Here is a 20,257-nt window from a genome sequence, read left to right as displayed (position 1 = left end):
TCCGCTGCTTTTACTGATGTGGTGGAAGAATGCATTGATGTGGGGTGGCAGTGAGGGCAGGGCCTGCATCGCTGGCGTCACATGGGGATACTAGCTTCTCCAGAAAGGTGACAGGTCAGAGTTGAAGTGCAGATCCAGGAAGCTTCCTGGAGGTAAACCTATTTCTGCTGAAGTGCTTGTGCAGGTGAGAGCTAATAGGAGCTCTGCCACTGTTTTCCTTAAGAAATGCTCCTGGCAGCTGTGGGCTGTTGGAAATCTCACTGATGGAGAAATGGTGCCGCTTTCTGCCTCTTCCTTCCTTGCTCCTGTGCTGCTCACTTTCACCCTTGTTCGTACATTGTACTCCTTTGTACTGGGACAAGCATTATTCTGTCTACTATTTATTACCTTAATGGGGTTAGTTTTTAGCCTGGATAACTCCTGTGTGAATGCTTGGGATAGGAGTGTGTGTAACAGCAGGGAATGTGCAGCTGGGAGTGAGAAAGTATCACATCCAACTCAGCCAGCACACACTGCTCCAGCATCTGCAGTGTTAGGACAGTTTGGGACATCCCTGAGCAAGACCCAGTACTTGTTTAAATGGCTGAAGCAGGACAAAGTGTAGGAATCCAGATTGTGACAGAAGCAAGGAAACTTCTGCTTTAATGAGAGCATGGACATAAGGAAAGACTACTTGTAAACCTTGTAACAAATGGGCAGCAGAAGAAAGAGGACCTGAGGAAATCCTTGAACAAATACTAGCAACAGGTACCTTTTTGGGTAACTCAAAAAACCTGGAAAGTGCCAGCTTCCTTCTGGAACATTATCGGATAGTCTGAGGGCCAGACAGCAATTTCAAATGCAGCTTTATTTCAGTGGGATGTCCAGCGCAATGTTGAAAATAGGCCATGGGACTAGCTGGGCAGCAGTGCATCAGAAGACCGTCAGGTCTGCTGGGGAAACCCAGTAGCAGTGGGTTGGGGTCCAGTATAATGCCCTACGGCCTTTTTTTGGCGAATCCAATGTGCCACTGTGGCTTCTGGAGTTGCTCCCCAGCAGCGTGGAGCCCTGCACTTCAGGATGATTAGCAGAGCTGCTGCTTTGTTCTGAAATACACTTCAAACGCAAAGGCAGCAGCCCTGGCTGGTCCTAGAGAAAAAAAATTGGGGCATGCATTGGAAAGCTAGGAGCACACACTTGTATGTTGAACGCTGGGGATAGCTAGGACTGTGTGGGTGCGGATGAGAGGTGCATCGCTTTGTTCTCTGCACCATTAAACTGTACACCGGGAGATACTAGGTGGTGGTTTGCTGCTTAGTGTCCCCACAAGGCTTTGTCCTGCAGCCACCTTGCTGTCTTGGCCTCCAGACACTGGTGCAGGTGTGAAGTGTAGCTTCTTTTGGGCCTCTGCGCTTCCTTTTTCCAAACTGCTCTGTCCTAGCTTTTGAGATCTGCTGGGAGTCTGCTGAATTGCGTTTGTCTGCCAAGGCTGGGCAGGCACCCACACACAGGCTGGTTGCCTGCCTGTCCTTTCATTTCTGTCCAAGGCAGAAAACAGATGGTTCAGTAGCTGCAGTAGTTCAGGGCGTTCAGTAGTTATGGCAACTCCCCAAGCTGTTCTTGTGACAGGCGTAAGGGAGCTAAAAAGCTTTTGGTTTAGCACTTACAAACTTCATTGATTGAGTTCTCTCAGGAAGAAAGTCACAAGAACGACCGGTTTCCTGGCTACTGGGTCCAAAGCTCGTTGTTTTGGGAGGGCCTTAGGAGCAATCCCCATTTTCTGCAGGGTTTGTAGGGACCTGTGTGGAAACATCTGAATGGCTGAGCCAGGCTTTTGGCCAGGAAAGCTCAGAGCAATCAAAGGAGCGTTCCTGCAAAGGAACTGGCTCGTATGTCCTTCCACCGCTCTGTTAGGAGAATGGAGTATCCTGTATCACGTGGGGTGCAGAGAAACATACAGCACCCTGTAATTTTCCTGCCAACCAGGATATACGAGTGCCCATGTGGCACTCTGGTATAATGCTAGGAGGAATGTGAGGGTTAAAGCTGCCCACGCCTTATGAGCAAGATGATTCAGAGATGGTTATGGGTACTTGAAGCTGATCTCATTAGGTGTATCATACCAAGGATGCCTTTCCCAGCTCTGTAGATGTTGCTGGACAATAAATTGTGTTGGTTTATGCTTTTGGGTACTTAGCCCATTTGTAGTGTGGCACTGGTCAGATGTGCAGTGTTAGTTCTGTCTGACCTGCATAGGCGCTTGGGATGGGACAATACAAGAGCTCAAGAAGATGATGAGAGCTCTACTGGATGAGAGCGAAGGTTTATCTACTCTGTATCCCACCTCCAGCAATGGCTAGAAATGGACTGCCAGGGAGGACAGGAACAGGGGGAATGTGCAACAGTGCAGGCCAGAGGATTCTCCCGACCTCCAAGTTTTGGCTCAGAGACTTGTTGAGCTCCTAGCTCACTAACCCACTCCTAGTGGGTCCCTGTCCCTGTATGTATGACCTTGAGGGTTTTTTCTTCCATGGATTTGTCTAGTTGCTGCTTTATGAACCCACAAGGACTTTTAGCTTCCACAGCATCCAGCAGCAAGGTGTTCCCCAGCACAATACCACATACAAGCAGAAGCAGAGCATTGAACAGAGCAAGCCCAACCAGAGACTCCTCATTTACGTTCCTCCTCTAATACTCTGTTTGGTTTTTGTACTGCTGTTAACACTGAACCCATGTCTTCATAAATACTGCAGTATCCATGAGGAGTCCAAGGCCTCTTTCCTTGAAAGGGGCAATGCTGGAGAACTGCAGATAAAAACCAATGACACCTGGGTACAAAGTAGAAAACACTAAAAGACAAAATGCTGGCCTCATGGCAGGATAGTCGGGAAACTTCAGTTAGTCTGAGATTCTCCTGAAGTTTAGATCCTGTGGCTTTCAGCCAGCCTGTGGGTGGTTCAGCTCCAGGCAGCACCTTGATGCTAGCACAGGTTATGTGATGGTGACAGCCATGGCCCCTAAAGCCCTTGCCATGCGGAGCTTGGTGGAGGTGGGAGGGAGGGACTGAGAGGTGAAGGAGGTGGAAGACCTCCACATGCAGCAAATATTACAAAGGCACCACTGAGCTGGGGCTGCTTTTCACATGCCATCCGCAGGATGCTGCCTATTTTGTGGCTCGCTGGAGAGATGCCCACATAGTGTTTGTGAAATCAAATGTGACAGTAAAGTCTGTTTCTGAGGACAGTACAAGTAGCTGCATGGGACACTGAGTTAGAGAAGAAAAAATCTTCCTCAGCTTTGATTCTACTGCAGAATGGGGCATTTTTCTTGAAACATTGTGAAGAAGGCAGGAGGGTAGTTCTTTAGGTTTATGATGGGATGAGGTTCCCAGTTGTCCCACCAACTCTTTTGCTTGTCTACAATACATAAAGATGAGCTGCTGAATTCAAATATAAGTCAAATCTAGAGCTTGTCAAAATGGGTAACCTGTCTGCTGCACATACAAGGTATTTTTTTGTACCTGGCAGATAGGAGCAGCATGCTGATGGGCTTTGAAAGTAAAAATCCATTTCTGATCAAGAGATCCGGAGTGCAGGTAACATCCTTCTTGCCATGGGGGTCCCAGGGCAAAGATGCCACCAGCTGCAGGGCTCTGTATGGCACTTGTGCGGGTTACCACCGTTGTACATTGCTGGAAGGAAGGTGCTGCACCTAGTCGCTGAATGCTCAGTCCTAGTCTCAGCAAGCCTCTACTTGCAAGTCTTTCCAGTGCAAGGCAAACAGTGATTTCAAAGGGGAGCCAGAGGAGTGCAGTAGCAGCTCTGTAGAGAGAAGCAAAATCTGGGCTGTGCACAGTACAGCAACAGCAACTATGTCTGCTCAAACCCCAGTGCTGCTCAAAGCATTTGCTGTGAGCAGCTGGGGGTGGCTTTACGCTCTGCTTCTTTTACATTGGCCCTGCCAGATCTGTGTAGAGAAATTCCTTTTATAATGCCAGTAGCAGAGCAGCACTGAGGAGTTTGGTGGATGATTGGAGTGTTGGCGTAGGGTCAGTGTGACTTGGTGACATGCCAGATCCTCTTCTGCATCTGCAGAGCCTAGTGCAGTCTCCCACACTTGCTGTAGAAGTTACTTGGTTTCTTTGTTTTAGTCTCCTTGAATATTGTGGTTGCTGTGGTTATTTTTGGCTGCTGTCTCATTATTTCACATCTCTAGTCTAACATTGTATTAGTCAATGTTCAAACCACTTCCAGATTGTTTAGTTTGTTCTGACTTTGAGAATTTCCTCTCCCACGAGATGCAGACATTTCTGAGACAGTTCATCCCTCAAAGTACAGACATCCCTAAAAGTCACTTAACATTTTGCCTTTGTGTTCATGGGGTGAGGGTGTCCCTTTCCCCACCCTGTGTAAGCAAACGCATCCTCTGCCGCCCTTCAGCTGCCCCAGGAGGTTGTTAGGTGCCTGCAGGTGGTGTGTGGGGTTGATGACACATGGTGGACTCTGGCTTTTATTTAGTCTGAGTATCTTGTTTTATACCTTTTTTTTTTTTTTCCTGGAGTATTTTTCTCCCATTCCCATGACTGTGTATCATTGTGTGGGATCAAGAACCAGGTGCTGGAAGGAACTCATAAAAGGCAAAATCAAATTAAGAAAAACTTTCCTTCCTTCTGTCTTCAACTGACTGAAGGCTCTGGCCACAGTATTCTCATCTGCTGCAATTTGTGACACCCATGTCCTTTTTCTATATAAATGGCAGAGAAATTTTGCTTTACAAATGAAGAATGACAGGCTGGACTCCCTCCAGCCCCATTCCACCCTGGGGCAGGGAAGAAAAATCCTGCTGATGCTGTCACCACGTTGAGCTGTGATACAAGCATGAATCGTCAGCAGTGTTACCACATTTGAGCATGACATGTTCACACTCCCTTGCATACGTGTACAACACCAGAAACCCTTTAATTAAAACTGCAGATGTATATGCACATGGAGCAGAATCCAACAAACACATCTAACCTATACTTCAGGTGGAAGGGTATGCATTAGAATCAGAGCGTATTGTAATCCTCCCCCACCCACCCCCCGTCCTGCTTGGCCATCTGGGACGGCTAAGAGGAACCCCCTTGCTGCCCCAGGTTCTGCTGATGTACGTCGGAGCTGTCCTTATGCCTGAAGTGACTGTCAGCCTCCTAATGCAATTTGAATACATCCTCTGGAGACCTGCATTGCCTGAGGCTCCCTTTCCCCAGGTGTGTGCAAACACTCCCAGCATTGTGCTCGGTGCAAAAATACAGTTCCCACGGGTATTCTGAGTAAAAATTTAGCAGAAAACAGAACAGGGAGGATCTAAGCTCACCCCAGCATTTCGAGAGATGGGAGTGAGTAGTACCAGCTGTACGCCCCATCCATAAGAACATGGACAATAGCCCCACTCTGCTCCTCCCCTGAAACTAGACTGCCTTTCAGCTGAGGAAATGCAAAACTCTTAGCCTGCGTGGATTTGACAGTTCGAGGACCCCAAGGACACCAACTACAACGGCACAAATTACTATTCTTATCTCTGATTATAGCTGTGTTTGAATCTATTGATTTTCTATTGCCTGTGATGAATGCTTCTCTCCAGAGTCTACTGGAACCCCCTACAGGTTCAAGAGCAAAAGAAGAAATGAATAAAAAGTGGCTGTAGGCCAAAGCAATAATAATTCTCATTCATCTTTAGGATTGGGTAAGGCTGAAACTTAACATGTATGATATGACGTTACCCTTTTGGTGATGGGTACTGTGGAAGACCAGCAGTGCTGTCACTGGGGGCTCTGGCTCCCGCAACCACTGTGAGTGATGTTGCATTATCAGTGTAAAAACACAAGCAAAAAGATTAAAACCCCCAAAGATTAAGTGCAAAATGTGCTCGTGAGAGATTGCAGTCCTCTAGCACTCAACAGGCATGCATGGCAGCTGGCAGCATTTTTATCTTGGCATTGCAGAGAAGGAGTGGGTGCCAGCAGTTATTCCCACATGAGCGTGTTGGGGACATCATGAAACCCTGAGTAGGGGGTACCTGTGGGACTCCCACCAACCACCAAATCCAGAGCAAGGAACACTACATTAGGGTAAGATATTTCTGTGCGTCTGGAGGGGAACAACGTCACGGTCCTAAGGACTGCTGGCAGAGATTATCTGTGTAGGTCTCAAGCAGTACTCATTTAATTGCTGTTCTGAAATAAAAGATGGTTAACTCCCAATTCATGAAGTGTTTCAGCTAGCACAAATGTTTCTAGCTAGAGGGTTTTTGCCCCTGTGTCCAGCTGTGAATTGACTGTGTGTGTTTTGAGCATATGAGATGATGCAGTCCCAGTAGAAAGTTACATCCAATGATGCTGCTAAAGAAATGTTTTCATAAAACTAGATAATGATGAACAAACTTGAATGTGCAGAAAAAAATCATATTTAAGAATGTGAAGGGTAATTGAGAGTTATGAAAGTACTACAGTAAATATCCTGAATACTGAATTCTCACAGCTGTTTAACAGGATGCCGTGGCCAAAACCACAGAGAGTCAGAGGAGCCCTGAAAGACAATCTGTACTAAACAGAGGGAAGATGCAATTGATAATGATAAACATAAATAAAGCTAGGAGATACACACACTTGTTGAGGAAGACCAGAAAACGCAATGACAAATCCATGGGGAAAAGTAGAATCAGAATGAGTCATTTAAATAGTGAATCCTGGTAAATTCACTGCAGTGTTTGTTAGTAAGTTACTACTCTGAATCAGTTAAATTGTGTGCCATGTTTCTCTTGTGAAACTGGGTTTTGGCTTGATCTGCCATAATAAAGAACCTTTTAGACCAGACAAAATCTTTTCTCCGTGTAGGTATTTACCAGGCACACCTTTTGCCTTGATACTTGCTTTGAACAACAGATGGTTTGAGATTCCCCAGGCTACCTATGTGTTTCATCAGAAAAGTATTTTTTCAAGAACTCAAATCCTAATGGATGTTACTGTGGCTTGTGGCTTAATGCAGGATTTCCCTTGTTCAGGTAAAATCAGGGATTTCTAAAGAGTTTTAAAGGGTAAAAAAGCACTCATGACTGCTTTCCCAAAGCTTTCCTCAGCTTTTCCCAAACTTTCAGCTTGTGTTTTTGATGAGTGGCCCCTGGAGGGGCATCATTCCCAGGGGAGACGACTGCCATCCAGGTATCTGTGCCTGAGCCCATGTCAAGGTTCCTTTCGTCATCAGTGGGCAGAGAGTATGATCCCTCAGAGGGTGATTCCTCTCCTGAAAGTCTTGTTTCTCTGGGAAGGAAGGATGAAGACATTTGAGTGTCTTTTTCTCTTTGAATCTAGAAGACTCAAGAGCAACTTGTATGTGTCTCTCTTTCGCTCTTCTGCGACTTAAGCAAGGTGAGATGCATCAGACTTGGCTGTGTAAATACACAGGCCGGTACTGCACGCAAAATAATGTCAGTTCTACTGTCCTACTTCTTGCTATTTCCTGCTGATAGAGCCAAGAGGGGCTGCCTCGGAGCTGCAGCAGTGCATCAGCTGCTTCTGTAGGTAAGATTTCTGCTGTGACCATTGAAGCCTTTTCAGTGTTTCCAGGATACAGCCCTTCAGTGTTGATCTCAATTTATTACTTGGTTCTGCTTAAGTGATCTTTCCTTATTACATTTGCCACTGCAATGGGGTTTTTTTGCTATTTGTGAAAATTATCATCCTCTTTTCTTCCCATTTTTTGCTGAAAATGTAAAATAGAGCTCAGATGAGACCTAGTCACTTTCCAAAAAGAGAGAGAAATCTGAAGTCTATACATCCACGTCAGATTGTTCAGTACCTTTACAAGCTGAGCGAGTTATTGCCTTACCAGATTCTTTTAACAAGTCCTGTTTAAACATCACGCAACAATATTAATTAGCCATAAGAATAATAGTCGCAGTATCTGAATCCTGCACCGTTTCTCTGATGTTTTGGTATCAGTGACAGACTGGAGAAGAGAAGTCATGAACAGCCAGAGTAATTTTGGTTGGAATTACCCCTGGAGGTGTCTGGTCCAACCCCTCACTCAAAGGACAACCAACTTAAAGCACCCACTACATCTAACATCTAAGATAATATTTTCTATTGCCCGATTCCCCTCAGTCTTATAAATGTGCACTTTGTAATAGTAACTCATTTAGGTTCTGTTTCCAAGCACTGGTTAGTTCTGGCTATGTCAGGAAGTTAAAGGTCCTTCTGCTGGAAGACTTTTTCTCAACACGCTTGCTTGTAGAAGATGGGGGTCCCACAGCCTCGCTGGGACCCTGTGCCAGTGCTTGATCTCATGGTGGGGAAAAAAAAAAAAAAAGCCCTCTTATCTACTTGGAATTTTTCTTCTTGCAGCTTGTATCTTTTCCTTCTTTCACTGTGTGCCTCAGAGGAGAGCCTAAATCTGTCTTCTCTACACTCTTCCCTCCTTCTCTACACCCTGGGTAGCTGCAGACAGCAAAAGGCCTTTGCAGAGCCACCATGTGGTGAGGAGCCTGTTGCTTGGGCAGCAGAGCCACCCCGCTCCCGGCTGGTGCAGTGCTCGGGGCCACACACAGCCCTGTCCCCCAGCACTGCAGCAACAGCCTGCTGGAGCTGTGGTCTGAGGACCAGCGTGGATGCTGGAGCTGTGGTCAGAGGACCAGCGTGGATGCTGGAGCTGTGGTCAGAGGACCAGCGTGGATGCTGGAGCTGTGGTCTGAGGACCAGCGTGGATGCTGGAGCTGTGGTCTGAGGACCAGCGTGGCTGCTGGAGCTGTGGTCAGAGGACCAGCGTGGATGCTGGAGCTGTGGTCTGAGGACCAGCGTGGCTGCTGGAGCTGTGGTCAGAGGACCAGCGTGGATGCTGGAGCTGTGGTCTGAGGACCAGCGTGGCTGCTGGAGCTGTGGTCAGAGGACCAGCGTGGATGCTGGAGCTGTGGTCTGAGGACCAGCGTGGATGCTGGAGCTGTGGTCTGAGGACCAGCGTGGCTGCTGGAGCTGTGGTCAGAGGACCAGCGTGGATGCTGGAGCTGTGGTCTGAGGACCAGCGTGGATGCTGGAGCTGTGGTCAGAGGACCAGCGTGGCATACCAGCCCTGCCGTGCTGTCCTGGGGACTGGGTTGCTCCCGCTTCCCAGCTGGCGGCCAGCGCCAGGTTAACCATTAACTCCGAGCCCCGAGGCCTGCTGAGGACAGGGCTTTGTGCTCTGGGCACTGTGGAGCTGCTCGCTTTGGCCTTTCCCTGTGACGCTCCGGTGACGTCTCTTGAGGGGATCCTGCTGGTTCCTGCTGGCAAACAGCTGCACAGTAGGGCCATGGCCTATGGGCAGGTGGCCCTGGGGGGGGATGCAGTGGTGGTGGCGAGGGTGGGATGGGCGTGCGGCCCCGTGCGCAGGGCGCTGCGGCTGCTCCAGGAGCCCTGGCAGTGTTCCTCCCGCCGCCTGAGGTGTGTGAGGCCACGCCAGGAGGGCTGCTGAGCCTCCCAGGGCGAGGGGTCCCTCGGCACAGGGGTCACAAGTGCCTGGTGTGCACCGAGTGTCGGCAGTGCCCCCCGGGCCCCCTGCCCGCAGGATATGAGTCACCTTCAGTCAAAGGCTTGGCATGGGGGCGCGCAGCCCCCCACACCAGCGCCAGCTCCCCCCGCATCCTGCTCCTCGCCTCTTGGCACTGCGCAATGGGAAACTCCCGAGCGTTTCCTCTGCACAAAGCGCCACAGAAATGCTGGAGACCAAGTCCTGCTTCAAAGCAGACAGCTTGAACGAGGGTGCAGGTCCCAGAGCTGCAGTCACCTCCCTCCCCTCAAGCCTGCAGCAGCCCTGGCTCACGCCGGGGGATGCGCCTCAGGCCCAGAACAGGACGATTCTAATGCTGTGCACCAAAGAGGGACTTCAGATTCTGCCACCAGCCATGGTGGCTGCTCAGGTCCCTCTCCCTGCTACTCCCTGCCAAGCACAGAGGGGCTGCTGAAAAAAAAGCCCTGCCACCTCCGAGCTGGGCTGGGAAGAGATCTGCATTTGGTGCGTCAGAGTGTACCGGTGCGTTATACCCGCGGCTCACTGTCCGCAGCAGCCAGTAGGAGAGGCCTGAGCGTTTGCAACTGCTCGTCTGGGTGGGCAGGTGGGTGGCAAGCCAAGGGCAACGGCAGCTTTTGAAACAGGAGGGAGAAACTTGAAGCTGCACCAGCACAGTGTCCTTGGGATGTGACTACAACCCAGGTGGAGATTTCTGCTGAGCAGCCTGGGCTGCAGGGGAGATGCTGGCAGCAGCTCTCACACCCTGTCTCTGAGCCAGTGTGGGGGCACTTACCCCCACCCCCACCCCCCAAGTGGCCACCAGATGGGTGGGGATTGCATTTCTCTAGTTTCCAGGTCTTGCTTGTGATTCCTGAACCTTCATCTCTAAGGCATCTTCAGAAGACTGGTGTGCTGAGAAGAGGTGTCTGCTGCGTGGGCACGTACGTGGGACCCCAGCCCTGCACGTGCACGAACCTCCACAGCTGAAGAGCTTGCACGTGGGCAGCTTGTACCGGCTGTTGAGGAGCGGGGTGAGGGTCCGCTGCTCGTGCAGACACTGTGCAGGACAGCAGAGGAGGGCACTTCCTCCCCTCAGGTGTCGGGAACAGGCTATTTTTGGAAACCTTGTATAACCAAAGTAAATGCACCGTGGCTCCTCTCCACAGTTTCACTTCTCCTAATTTAGCGCTCAGAAATGTGTTTAATTAGAAAGTTATTTATACAAACGTTTATAGTCGAACTTATACAGTGAGGATATTCATATTCTGAGCTCATATATTGATTTTAAGCATTTTTTTCTTTCAGGGTGAGATTGCCTCTGTTCAAAGAAACGGTTACGTAGCAGGAATACACAAGGTGTTGAAGACCTCACTATTCACCCAGACTAAGCAAAGCTTTCACCTAAAAGGAATAAAAAATAAACATGGCAGAATTTACAGGTTACAAGGAAACCTCAAATCGGCACCTACGATTCAAACTGCAGAGCCTTAGTCGCCGCCTTGATGAACTGGAGGAAGCAACCAAAAATCTGCAGAAGGCTGAGGATGAGCTGCTTGACCTCCAGGACAAAGTTATCCAGGCAGAAGGCAGCAACTCCAGTATGCTGGCTGACATTGAAGCCCTGCGGAAGAGAGTGCTGAAGATTGAAGGCAAGGATGAAGAAATTAGGAAGGCTGAAGAGCTTTGCCGGTTAATGAAAGAAAAACTTGAAGAGGAAGAGAGCCTCACCCGAGAGCTGAAGTCAGAAATCGAACACCTTCAGAGGAGAATGGCAGATCTGGAGAAGCTGGAGGAGGCCTTTGGCAGGAGCAAGAACGACTGTACACAGCTGTGTCTTAGCCTCAATGAAGAAAAGAACTTGACCAAAAAGATATCTACAGAACTGGAAATACTTCGAGTGAAAGTGAAAGAACTGGAAGCATCTGAGGACAGGCTGGATAAAACCGAGCAGAGCTTAACGGGTGAGTTAGAAAAACTGAAATCCTTAGCTCTGAGCTTTATCACGGAAAGAAAACATTTTAATGAAAGAGAAAAGCAGAATGAAAAAATAATCCAGGAGCTAACACAGAAACTAGAACAAAACAATAAACTAAATAGGGCAGATCAAACTAGAAATGCATCCAACTTGCTAGAAAGGTCATCAAATAATCTCCTGGACAGAAATGATTTGAGAATTGAAGATGACTTGACTTCTGCCTTGCCCTCTAAGGAGACCAGGAGGAAGGGAAGTGTGGATTACCTGAAACATGTAGAAAATGAAACCAGGAATAAATCAGAAAACCAAAAGAATAAAAATCAGGAAGACAACAAAGTGAAAGATCTCACTCAAGAAATTGAGAAACTTAAAACGCAGATCAAACGTTTTGAGTCTTTAGAAGAGGAACTTAAAAAAATGAGAGCCAAAAACAATGACCTGCAAGACAGTTACTTGAGTGAACAGAATAAAAATAAACTCTTAACAGGTCAACTAGAAGAAATAAAAATGCAAATAAAGAAACAGAAAGATCTGGAGAATGGAGAGGTCGAAAATGAAGATACAAGCTTTTCGAGCAGGGGAAAACATGACAGACCTAAATACAGAGGTGTCACAGCTGATCTGACAGTTGCCAAGCACAAGCCAAGGGAGCTCTCACCACAGCAGCGCCGAGAAAGAGCAAGGAACAGAGATCTCTCTGGCAGTCATGACAGCTACAGCCATGGGGGTAAGCAGGTGCCCAGTCCAAGCTTAATGAGCAGAAAAGCAGGAAAAGCATCTGGTGCATCTGCCCTTTCAGACACTGCTGTGACAGACACAAAAAGACTGGAAGAGAAATCTTTAGCTTCCACTTTTTCTTCGAGTCAGAGGGAAGGCTGTGTCACCCAGAATGAGGGGAAGAGATCAAAAGAGCAGCCGTCTGTTCTCAGCCGATACCCTCCTGCTGCACAGGAGCAGAAATCTTGGAAAGCACCTTCCAAACCTGTTGGTGACACAGGCCTGAGATCAAAGGCTGAAAAACCATCTCATGTGCTCCGCGGCAACTGCCAAACAGGTGCTGATGCACGGGATGAAAAGTCAAGCAGAGGAGAATCGGTGGCTTCTTTGACTGAGAAGCTGAAAACAAGTCAGGCAGAAGTCAGTGACTGCTTGGGGGACACGGTGCTTGCCAGGGGCAATCACACCTCTTCCAATGGCACAGCTTCGGCGTACAGGTACCACCTCTCCTCCCAGGTGTCGGCTTCAGACTCCGCTGGCTCTAAAGCAGAAGCAGTGAACACTTTTGCTGCATCACACAGACAGCCCTCGGAGGCAAGGGCTAAAAGAGCAATAATCTCCCAGGAAAAAGAATTTGCAGACACATCACTTGAAAGTGCAAATACTTCAACACTAGCGAAGGTTTCCCATCGCTCCACGAGTCAGGAGGACATTCTGCAGATCCTCACAGGTCTTGATAAAGAAGACATGGAGCAGTCTTCAACTTCAGCAATGGATCATGTAAATGCGGGCTTAAAAATGGACTCCAAAACCATCCAGAGTAACCAGGAAAAACTTAATTCAGATGAAGAATCAGGAAGAAGCAAAAAGCCAACCACTCAGTCAGATTTGGAGAGAAGAAAGAAAGTTGGCTCCAAGCAGTTCTCCAATTCCAGGGGAGTTTTTAGAGCATCACTTTTTGAAAATGACAAAAACATTCTAAATGATGAAGACTCCACCAAGTGTATAAAACCATCAGATGCCAGCACTGGAGGATTTAAATCCAGGAGGTTGTTCAGCCCGAGAGAAGCTCTGAGATCAAAAGCTGTCATTAAACCTGCAATTGTTGAAAAGGATATGAAGGCAGTCATGGGAGGAACTGTTTCTGAGGCAGAGTCAGAAAAACAGAAGTCTGTTTTTAAAATGGTAACAAATAAAATGACAAGCAGCATCACAATCTTCCCTTCTGAGCCAACAGCTCCGAGGACCAATGCAGATATAGCAGCAAAAGAAAGGCATGTTACCACCAGCAACATCAGAGTTGCTCCAAGTGAGCCTTCACCAATAACAAACAATCCCCCCACACCCTTTGAGGTATCAATTAATAAAAGTGCTCTGAAGTTATCTGAGGCAGACAGAATTGGAGAGGCAGCGCCGAGAAGTAAAGCAGAAGCAGTGGTCTCCAGAAGCAGCATTATGATAAAGACTGCTGAACTCACAGAGAGGAATATTGAGCCACCTTCGGAGACAATCAGCTGGAAGAGCCATGGCTCTTCAGATGTAGCTTCCTCTGAAACAAAACATGTCACTGTGAGAAGTTCCTGGAGAGCAAGACAAGGCTTACATTCCCTGGAGGACTCTCAAACCAAAGTGGAGAAAAGTGCAGCTTCCAGTACTACAAACATGTATAGGTCCTCGGTGGACCTCTCAGAAATGGAAGGGAGCGGTGCAAGAACAAACCTCCTGGAGCAGACCTCAGCAAAAACCAGTGCCACAGCAAATTCCTGGACTGCCCCTGAACTGGGGTCTCGGAGGACCAAAAGTAACTTAAGTGCATCTGAACTGCTAACACGCAGGAGCTATGCAAGTGATCCTACAGCGGCTTCTGCTTGGCACCGGACCACACCACCTGTAAGTATCCTATGTTAAATGCTCCTATCTTTCAGTTGATGAGGTTTTTCAAGTTGCCTGTCAGTTGTAGCGTGCCTGATTTGAAATTCTTACAGCTTAGTTCCTGAAGTGCTGCCCTTGCTCAGCTCCTGCTATCCTCAGTGGAGCATCTGTGAAGTACCCAATTTAGAATTCTTGAAATGAGATCCATCTGCTTGGGTCTTGTAATGCCATATGAGTAACTATGTAGTAGCACTTGGTCTTGCCAAGATCAGAGAAGACATAGTCACAGCTTATGTAGGACATGGTATGCTTTGCGGCTTTGCATGATGGCGCTGTCAACTTGGAGTAGTAATGAAAAAATGATGGAAAAGAGCAGGTCTTCATAGGGCTGTGCCTCAGGCAGAGCTGTAGCTCTAACGGCAGCTGTAGAAACGGAGCTGCTTTTGGCAAGAGCTGCATGGTTTCCCCATGTAAAACCAGACTCTGGTCTGGAAGCGCTTCCCAGGCATCTCCTGAACAGATGAGTGGTGGCTGGTTACACAGGGCTGCTCCCTCCTTGGTCTGTGTCAACACGCCACCTGAAAAGAAGCGGGAGCCACAGGGGTGGCCGGGCTTTTTTCCTATTCCTTTGGCTTTTTTCCTATTCCTTTGGCTGGTTCCAGTGAGGGGATTCCCTCCAAGCGGGTCTGACGTATGCAGACAGTTGGTCTGGTGAGCTCTACTCGCCCCTGGAGCTGCAGGCCTGGGCGTGTTTGGAGCACGCTCACTGGCACCAAGTGCCCCTCCAGTCCATCAAACCAGACGCTGGTTCCTGCCACAGCCGCTGATCTCCTGGAGGAGCCCAGCTGAGTAATCTGGCAGGGCCGGTGGCAGAGGGGACAGATTCATAACCAAAGGCGTCAGGCATTGACACGGTTGAGGTGGTGAAGGTGTGAAAGGAGTTTCATATTTGCAAACTTCTCTTCCACTTCTCTGGCGATGAGAAGGACAAAATAATTTGCACCGTTGCTTTGCTCCGCCTGGTGTTACGGAGCGCAGGTTAGCCCTCCAGCTACATTTGGACACTGAATCCATCAGCTCCTGGGCTCGGGTCACTTGTAGGGCACAGACGGTCTGTGCTTCCCTCTTGATGAATCCAGGCAGAACTCACTGATATGACTGAGGTTGTCCTTTTTTTGCATAACAGCAGCTTATGTGCTTGGCAAACACGAGACCCATCACTGGGCCTGCCTTTATCCCAGGAGCTTGAATTCACACCTACGACCTTGAGCCTCACTGCTGAAGAGGTCTCCGCTTCATCCGGGCTCACGTCGCCAGTCACGGAGCCCTAAAGGGTGGGCGCTCACGTATTTCTGTCCCATCTTCCCCCAGCAGCCCTGTCAGGGCTGAGTGTGGCTCTGCACTGTGTTCTGCAGGGGGTCCCAAGGTCATTGTCACATCAAATTTGCCAGCTATGCAGTGTCCCTGCAGCAACAGCTGAAATGTACCTGGCAGAGCAGCCTTACCTCTGAGTGGCCATCCTGGGTATCCCTGCAGAATTAGCTGGTCTGCAGTGCCAAGCTGGGAAGCGGCCGCGTGGTTAGTTCACGCAGTTAGTTGGTGGGCTGTGGAGTACTGAGGTAGGTGTCTCTCTCGTCATATTTTGAAATAAAATCACCCTGAGACCACATAGTCACAAACCTGAATCCTTGGTCATAAATTAAGTATATTTCTAGCTTGTAAATGAGGGGCGTGAAGTTACCCTGAAAGACTACAGGTACACAGATATAGCAGTTATACCAAATTTTATGCATTTGGGCAGCTCAAATAATTGCATGTGTCCTTGGGGAAAAAAACCCCAAGTACCTGCCTTTGAAAGGGTATCATTATAATATGCCTCATATCACAAATTTTGTGATATGATTTGCTAGGATTTGTGTTTCAGTTAAAGGTGTAGCTGTTTCTCTGGCAGGAGGCTTGGCACTGGTCCGTGCTGACTTGGCATATTCAGCTTTCCTGTGAAGGCATCAGTCACCTCTTGCCAGCTCCACTATCCAAACTCTGAGATTGCCTTAAGAATCCTGTTTGGGAAACACAGGATCTGTGCTCCTTTTGCCAAAATACATCTTCCTCTCCTCCACGAAATACTCGTGATGCCTAACCATTTGCTGCAGCACAGCAGGAGGCTGAAGCGAGCTGGAGGTTCAGACCCTGCCTCAGCCTGTCCCTCAGGACAGACACAAACTGAGCACCTGGAAATAATTCTTGCAAGGAGGTGCCAAGGAACAAGGTGTCATTTCAGCCACCTATTTTTATACCGCTGATGTAGGCAAATGTCCCTAATGAAGCTACAGCAGGTATGGGTGGCTCTGAGCAACACTTGTGCTACAGAAGCGTCAGCTTCTTGGAGGCTGCTTTGGGAGGCCCTGGAAGCAGTGGGTGCTGATGGATGGATGGATGCTGCAGCCTGAGGACCAGCTCCCTCTGGTGCTTGCAGCTGGCCTCAAGCAGTCATTCTGCCGGGCTTCGTGCTTCAGGTTTTGGAGCTTGCATTTTTCTGGTGTGAACTTGGACTGCTGAAAATCTGCAATGGCAGAATTAGTCCAAAGGCACTTGCATTAAATGCAAGATGAATGGCTTTAATTCATTTTTCTTGTGGCTGTGACATTAATACGAGTGGAAACCGGGCTGTGGGCTGCGTAAGTTAGGTAAAAACCTAAAAGTTGGCTTCTCTTTGAGTGAAGCGTTGTGTGGCTTCGTATGGTGGGCTGGTCTCATGGAAAAGAGATCCTGGGATGTGCTGCCTCTCCCCCCTTCTCTCCTCTGCTTCAGGGATGAATATAAAGTGCATCCATCACCATTTCACCCTGGCTGACTCCACATAAGCTTCTCCTTAAGCAGCCAGCTGCGCCACATCGATGTTCTCATCTTCCCTTGGACCTCAGTAACTTTGTCCAGTGGTTCTCTTCTGTGTGGATCCTGGGGGGGGTCACAGTCTGTTCAGAGCAGCTGCCCAGCTGCTTGTCCTGTGGACATGGAGCCATGAAGCATGTTGAGCTCCACACTGACCCAGCTCTGCTATGGTACCAGGAGGTACTGGTTTGCATCGCTGACATATGGGGAATAGCCAGTGTCACGGCTCCAGCTCAGCACTTGACCTACTCTTTGAGACCAGCGTGTCTGGGTTGCTAGTCATCAACTCATGCTGCCAGACAGCAGAGACAGACTGACACTGTCGGAGGCCCAAGGGGATGGAGCTCCTGTATGCTCACCCGGTGGCCTCATCTCTAAAGATAACTACTGTATCAGAAACACAGAAGTGCCTAGCTATTGCTTAGCTGACCACGTCCTTCAAGATGACAGCCATTCATTAAATTAAAATTATCACCTGATTTTTCTGAGCAGCCTGGCCCACCATGGTTATCTCTGACCCATGTTTGGCTGGAGGTCCCTGTAGGACCTGTCCCTGTGTTGTGCCTATTCACCAATGTGCTGCTGCTGCTCACGTCTTACTTCTGTTGTAGGGTTTGGATCACAAGGGGCAGGCCAGGTCCAGTGTCTGCTGGATGTCATCCACAGCAGGCCTAGCTCAGGGCAGATGTTTGCCCATCCAGACCCACCAGATGTCACAGCTTCTTTCTGAGAGCCCATCAAAGCCTGGTGTCCATCTCAGAGATGCTTTTCTGCCAGGCATGGGGGCTGCTGTCTCTCCCTTCCCTGCTATCCCTTTTGCCACAGGGCAGGGACCAAATCTGTTCCACCAGTGCCTGCACCGTGCGGTGTTTCAGCAAACACAATGCCACCCCCAAAGCACGCAGAGCTGACGAAGCCTTCAGTAGCGCCATGCAGCCATTGCACTTTGCCCGGTAGCTGATTATACCAGACCTAAGGCATCTGATTCCCGGGTATTATCCCCTAAATGTCTCTGCAGACATTCAAGAAAACATCAGGCAGTTTAAAAGTGCCATTTAGATGCCTATAGCAGGAAAACCAGTGTAGACTCTCCCGCATCACATCCTTGTTGCCAAGAAAATAGGAAGATTCAGGTTGATGGCCACCCTCCATCGATGGTAGCTGAAATTCAGAGTCAATACTTTTAAGAAACTGCTTCAGTCACTAAACTGTTGGATTTCCTGCTTGTAGTCCCCCATAGATACAACCACCCCGGGCCGCGCGAGCCGTGCAGGCTGAGCACAGGTCTGTACACAGAGGTCACTCAGCTGAACAGAAAAGTCCACTCCCATAACTCGGGTTAAAATTACTGGATGGCTTAAAAAAATGATCTTTATGAAATAGCACATACGTGAGGACAAGCCAGAGCTGGCCTGGTGGCCTGTGTCCCTCCTTGCCAAAGGGATTCAGGCCAGCACCTCACGCTGCAGAGCCGGGAGCAGGAACCCGGTGCTTTTCCAGACCCCTTCTTAGTCCCCAAGTCCCAACCCTTTTTATTTTCCTTCTCACAGGACGAAAGCAAGGATTTTGTGCCCAGTTCCAGAAGAAAACAATACAGCTCTTCTGAGTACCTCTTACAGGTTGACACACCAGGGAAAAGGCCAGCCACCAAGACGGAGCTGCAGGACCCTGAACCCAACCCTCACACACCACTGGGTCCCCAAGTAGAGGAGCAGGTACGTGAGTTCCAGGACCATCCAGAAAACAGGGTTACAGAGCAAGAAGCCAGTATCTGAACTGACCCTCCCACTAACATAACTTAGAGAAACTTGTCCAAAATGAATGTAAACATTTTAGGAGAAATCCAGTCTTAAATTACCACTGCCCAGAGGTGGAGTGTCTACTGTATTGCCTCGGTAAATTATTCAATTCATTTCCTCTAGTGGTAAAAAAGTACTACCTTATTTTTCTGTTCTAAACTTGTTTCAGGTAGCTTTATAGCTAACAACATTCTCCAGGGAATAAGAGCACTGCATCTACTCGTCCTCTGACACAGATTAGACAATCAGGGATGGGGGAAAAAAAACATTTGGAGAGACAAAATCGGAGCCCCTGACTTACCTGCTTCAGCTGGCTGCTGTACTGCTAGGGTGCTTGTCTGCTGCTCCATACCTGCTGCTCTGCGTCCTAAAAGACATGTTTCTAGACACAGAAAGAAGTGAAAGATGGCCCACATTATAGTGACTATGACTTATTGCCTGAAATATGAAAAAAACGTGTATTTCAGTCTCTTCACAGGAGGCTCCCTTTAGAGGAGACAGGAAGGTGGGCAGACTTTAATTCCTAGGGGCACAGCCACGCTCGTGTCTGTACAGAAGACCTTCTTTTCCTCCTGGCATTCCCTCTTTACCTCTGCAGCTGCCCAGGGCAAAGCGCATCTTTCCATTTATGGATCATCCACATCAGGAAATATCTTAGGACCTCAGCCCTGTCACCAGTGTATCTCACTGGATGTACGCAGGAGTTGCTGAGTCTCGGTGTGAGAGCGGCAGGGCTGCAGCCGAGAGCCCTACAGAGCCCGACAGCCCTACGTCTTGGTGAAATTGCACAAAACTCAGAGCCCAGAGGGATGTGGTCCCAGCTGAGCTCTGCAGTCTGGCATTTAGAGGTAGCTAATGTTTGCAGGAGGGAGCAGTCAAATGACACTGTCTTTGTTGGTAGCTGAGGAAAGGGACACCACAGCAATGCTCTGTGCGGTCACCGAGCGGTGTTACCGCAGTGACGTTCATCTGGCCAGATGCAGACTTGCGTACCTGGGGCTGTGCCGTGCTTCCTTTGTCTGCACACCAACAGCAGATAAAAACTCGGGGGAAGTCAGCTCCTGTAACATACACACAATCATTTGAATCCTCTGCCTTGCCCAGAACTCCACCGCCTGTAACAGGAGCCTGAACACCTTGCCAAAGGAGCCGTGCTCTGCCGTCAGGTCAGCTCCCTCTCCCCTGTTGTCCGGCGGCATGCGTCTCGCGTGCCAGATCCACACAGCAGCTGTGGAGGCGGGTACAGGGCACACTACGGCAGGGGGCAGGGGCAGGGGCAGGACACCCCGCTTTGGGCTCGCTGCGCTGTAAGCGCTGACAGAGCCTCCATCTCCCAAACTGATCCTGCCACTGCCCTGCGCTGCCCCACCATCAGGCTGGGATCCTGATGGGCGTCGGGGTGGCGGCCTAAGGGCGATCACAATACTCTTTCCCAGAGAAAAAACTGCTGCCAGAGGCAGCTGTGTGTCCCGGCCAGTCTGTGATGCTGTGGGTTTGTCTCTTAC

The 20,257-nt window shown here is 49.0% G+C and overlaps 1 protein-coding gene across 2 annotated transcripts in view; it reads left to right on the top strand.

The window, feature by feature from the left end:
• Window positions 1–20,257, top strand: part of LUZP1 (leucine zipper protein 1) — a 43,604-nt gene that overhangs the window by 16,546 nt on the left and 6,801 nt on the right. The window contains exons 2-3 of one of the 2 annotated variants that reach the window (XM_080380694.1): window positions 10,803–14,079; window positions 18,504–18,668. In XM_080380694.1, coding sequence (XP_080236820.1) covers window positions 10,921–14,079; window positions 18,504–18,668 — 3,324 coding nt within the window. In that variant the 5' untranslated portion in view covers window positions 10,803–10,920. Of the gene's footprint in view, window positions 1–10,802; window positions 14,080–18,503; window positions 20,249–20,257 lie in introns of those variants that run through there. The other variant, XM_080380693.1, reaches the window with a different exon arrangement.

The sequence above is a fragment of the Falco punctatus genome, assembly GCF_963210335.1.
Source record: "Falco punctatus genome assembly, chromosome: 3".
Taxonomy (NCBI): domain Eukaryota; kingdom Metazoa; phylum Chordata; class Aves; order Falconiformes; family Falconidae; genus Falco; species Falco punctatus.
Note: the sequence above shows the minus strand (reverse complement) of the source record. Positions and strands in the feature narration are given on the sequence as shown.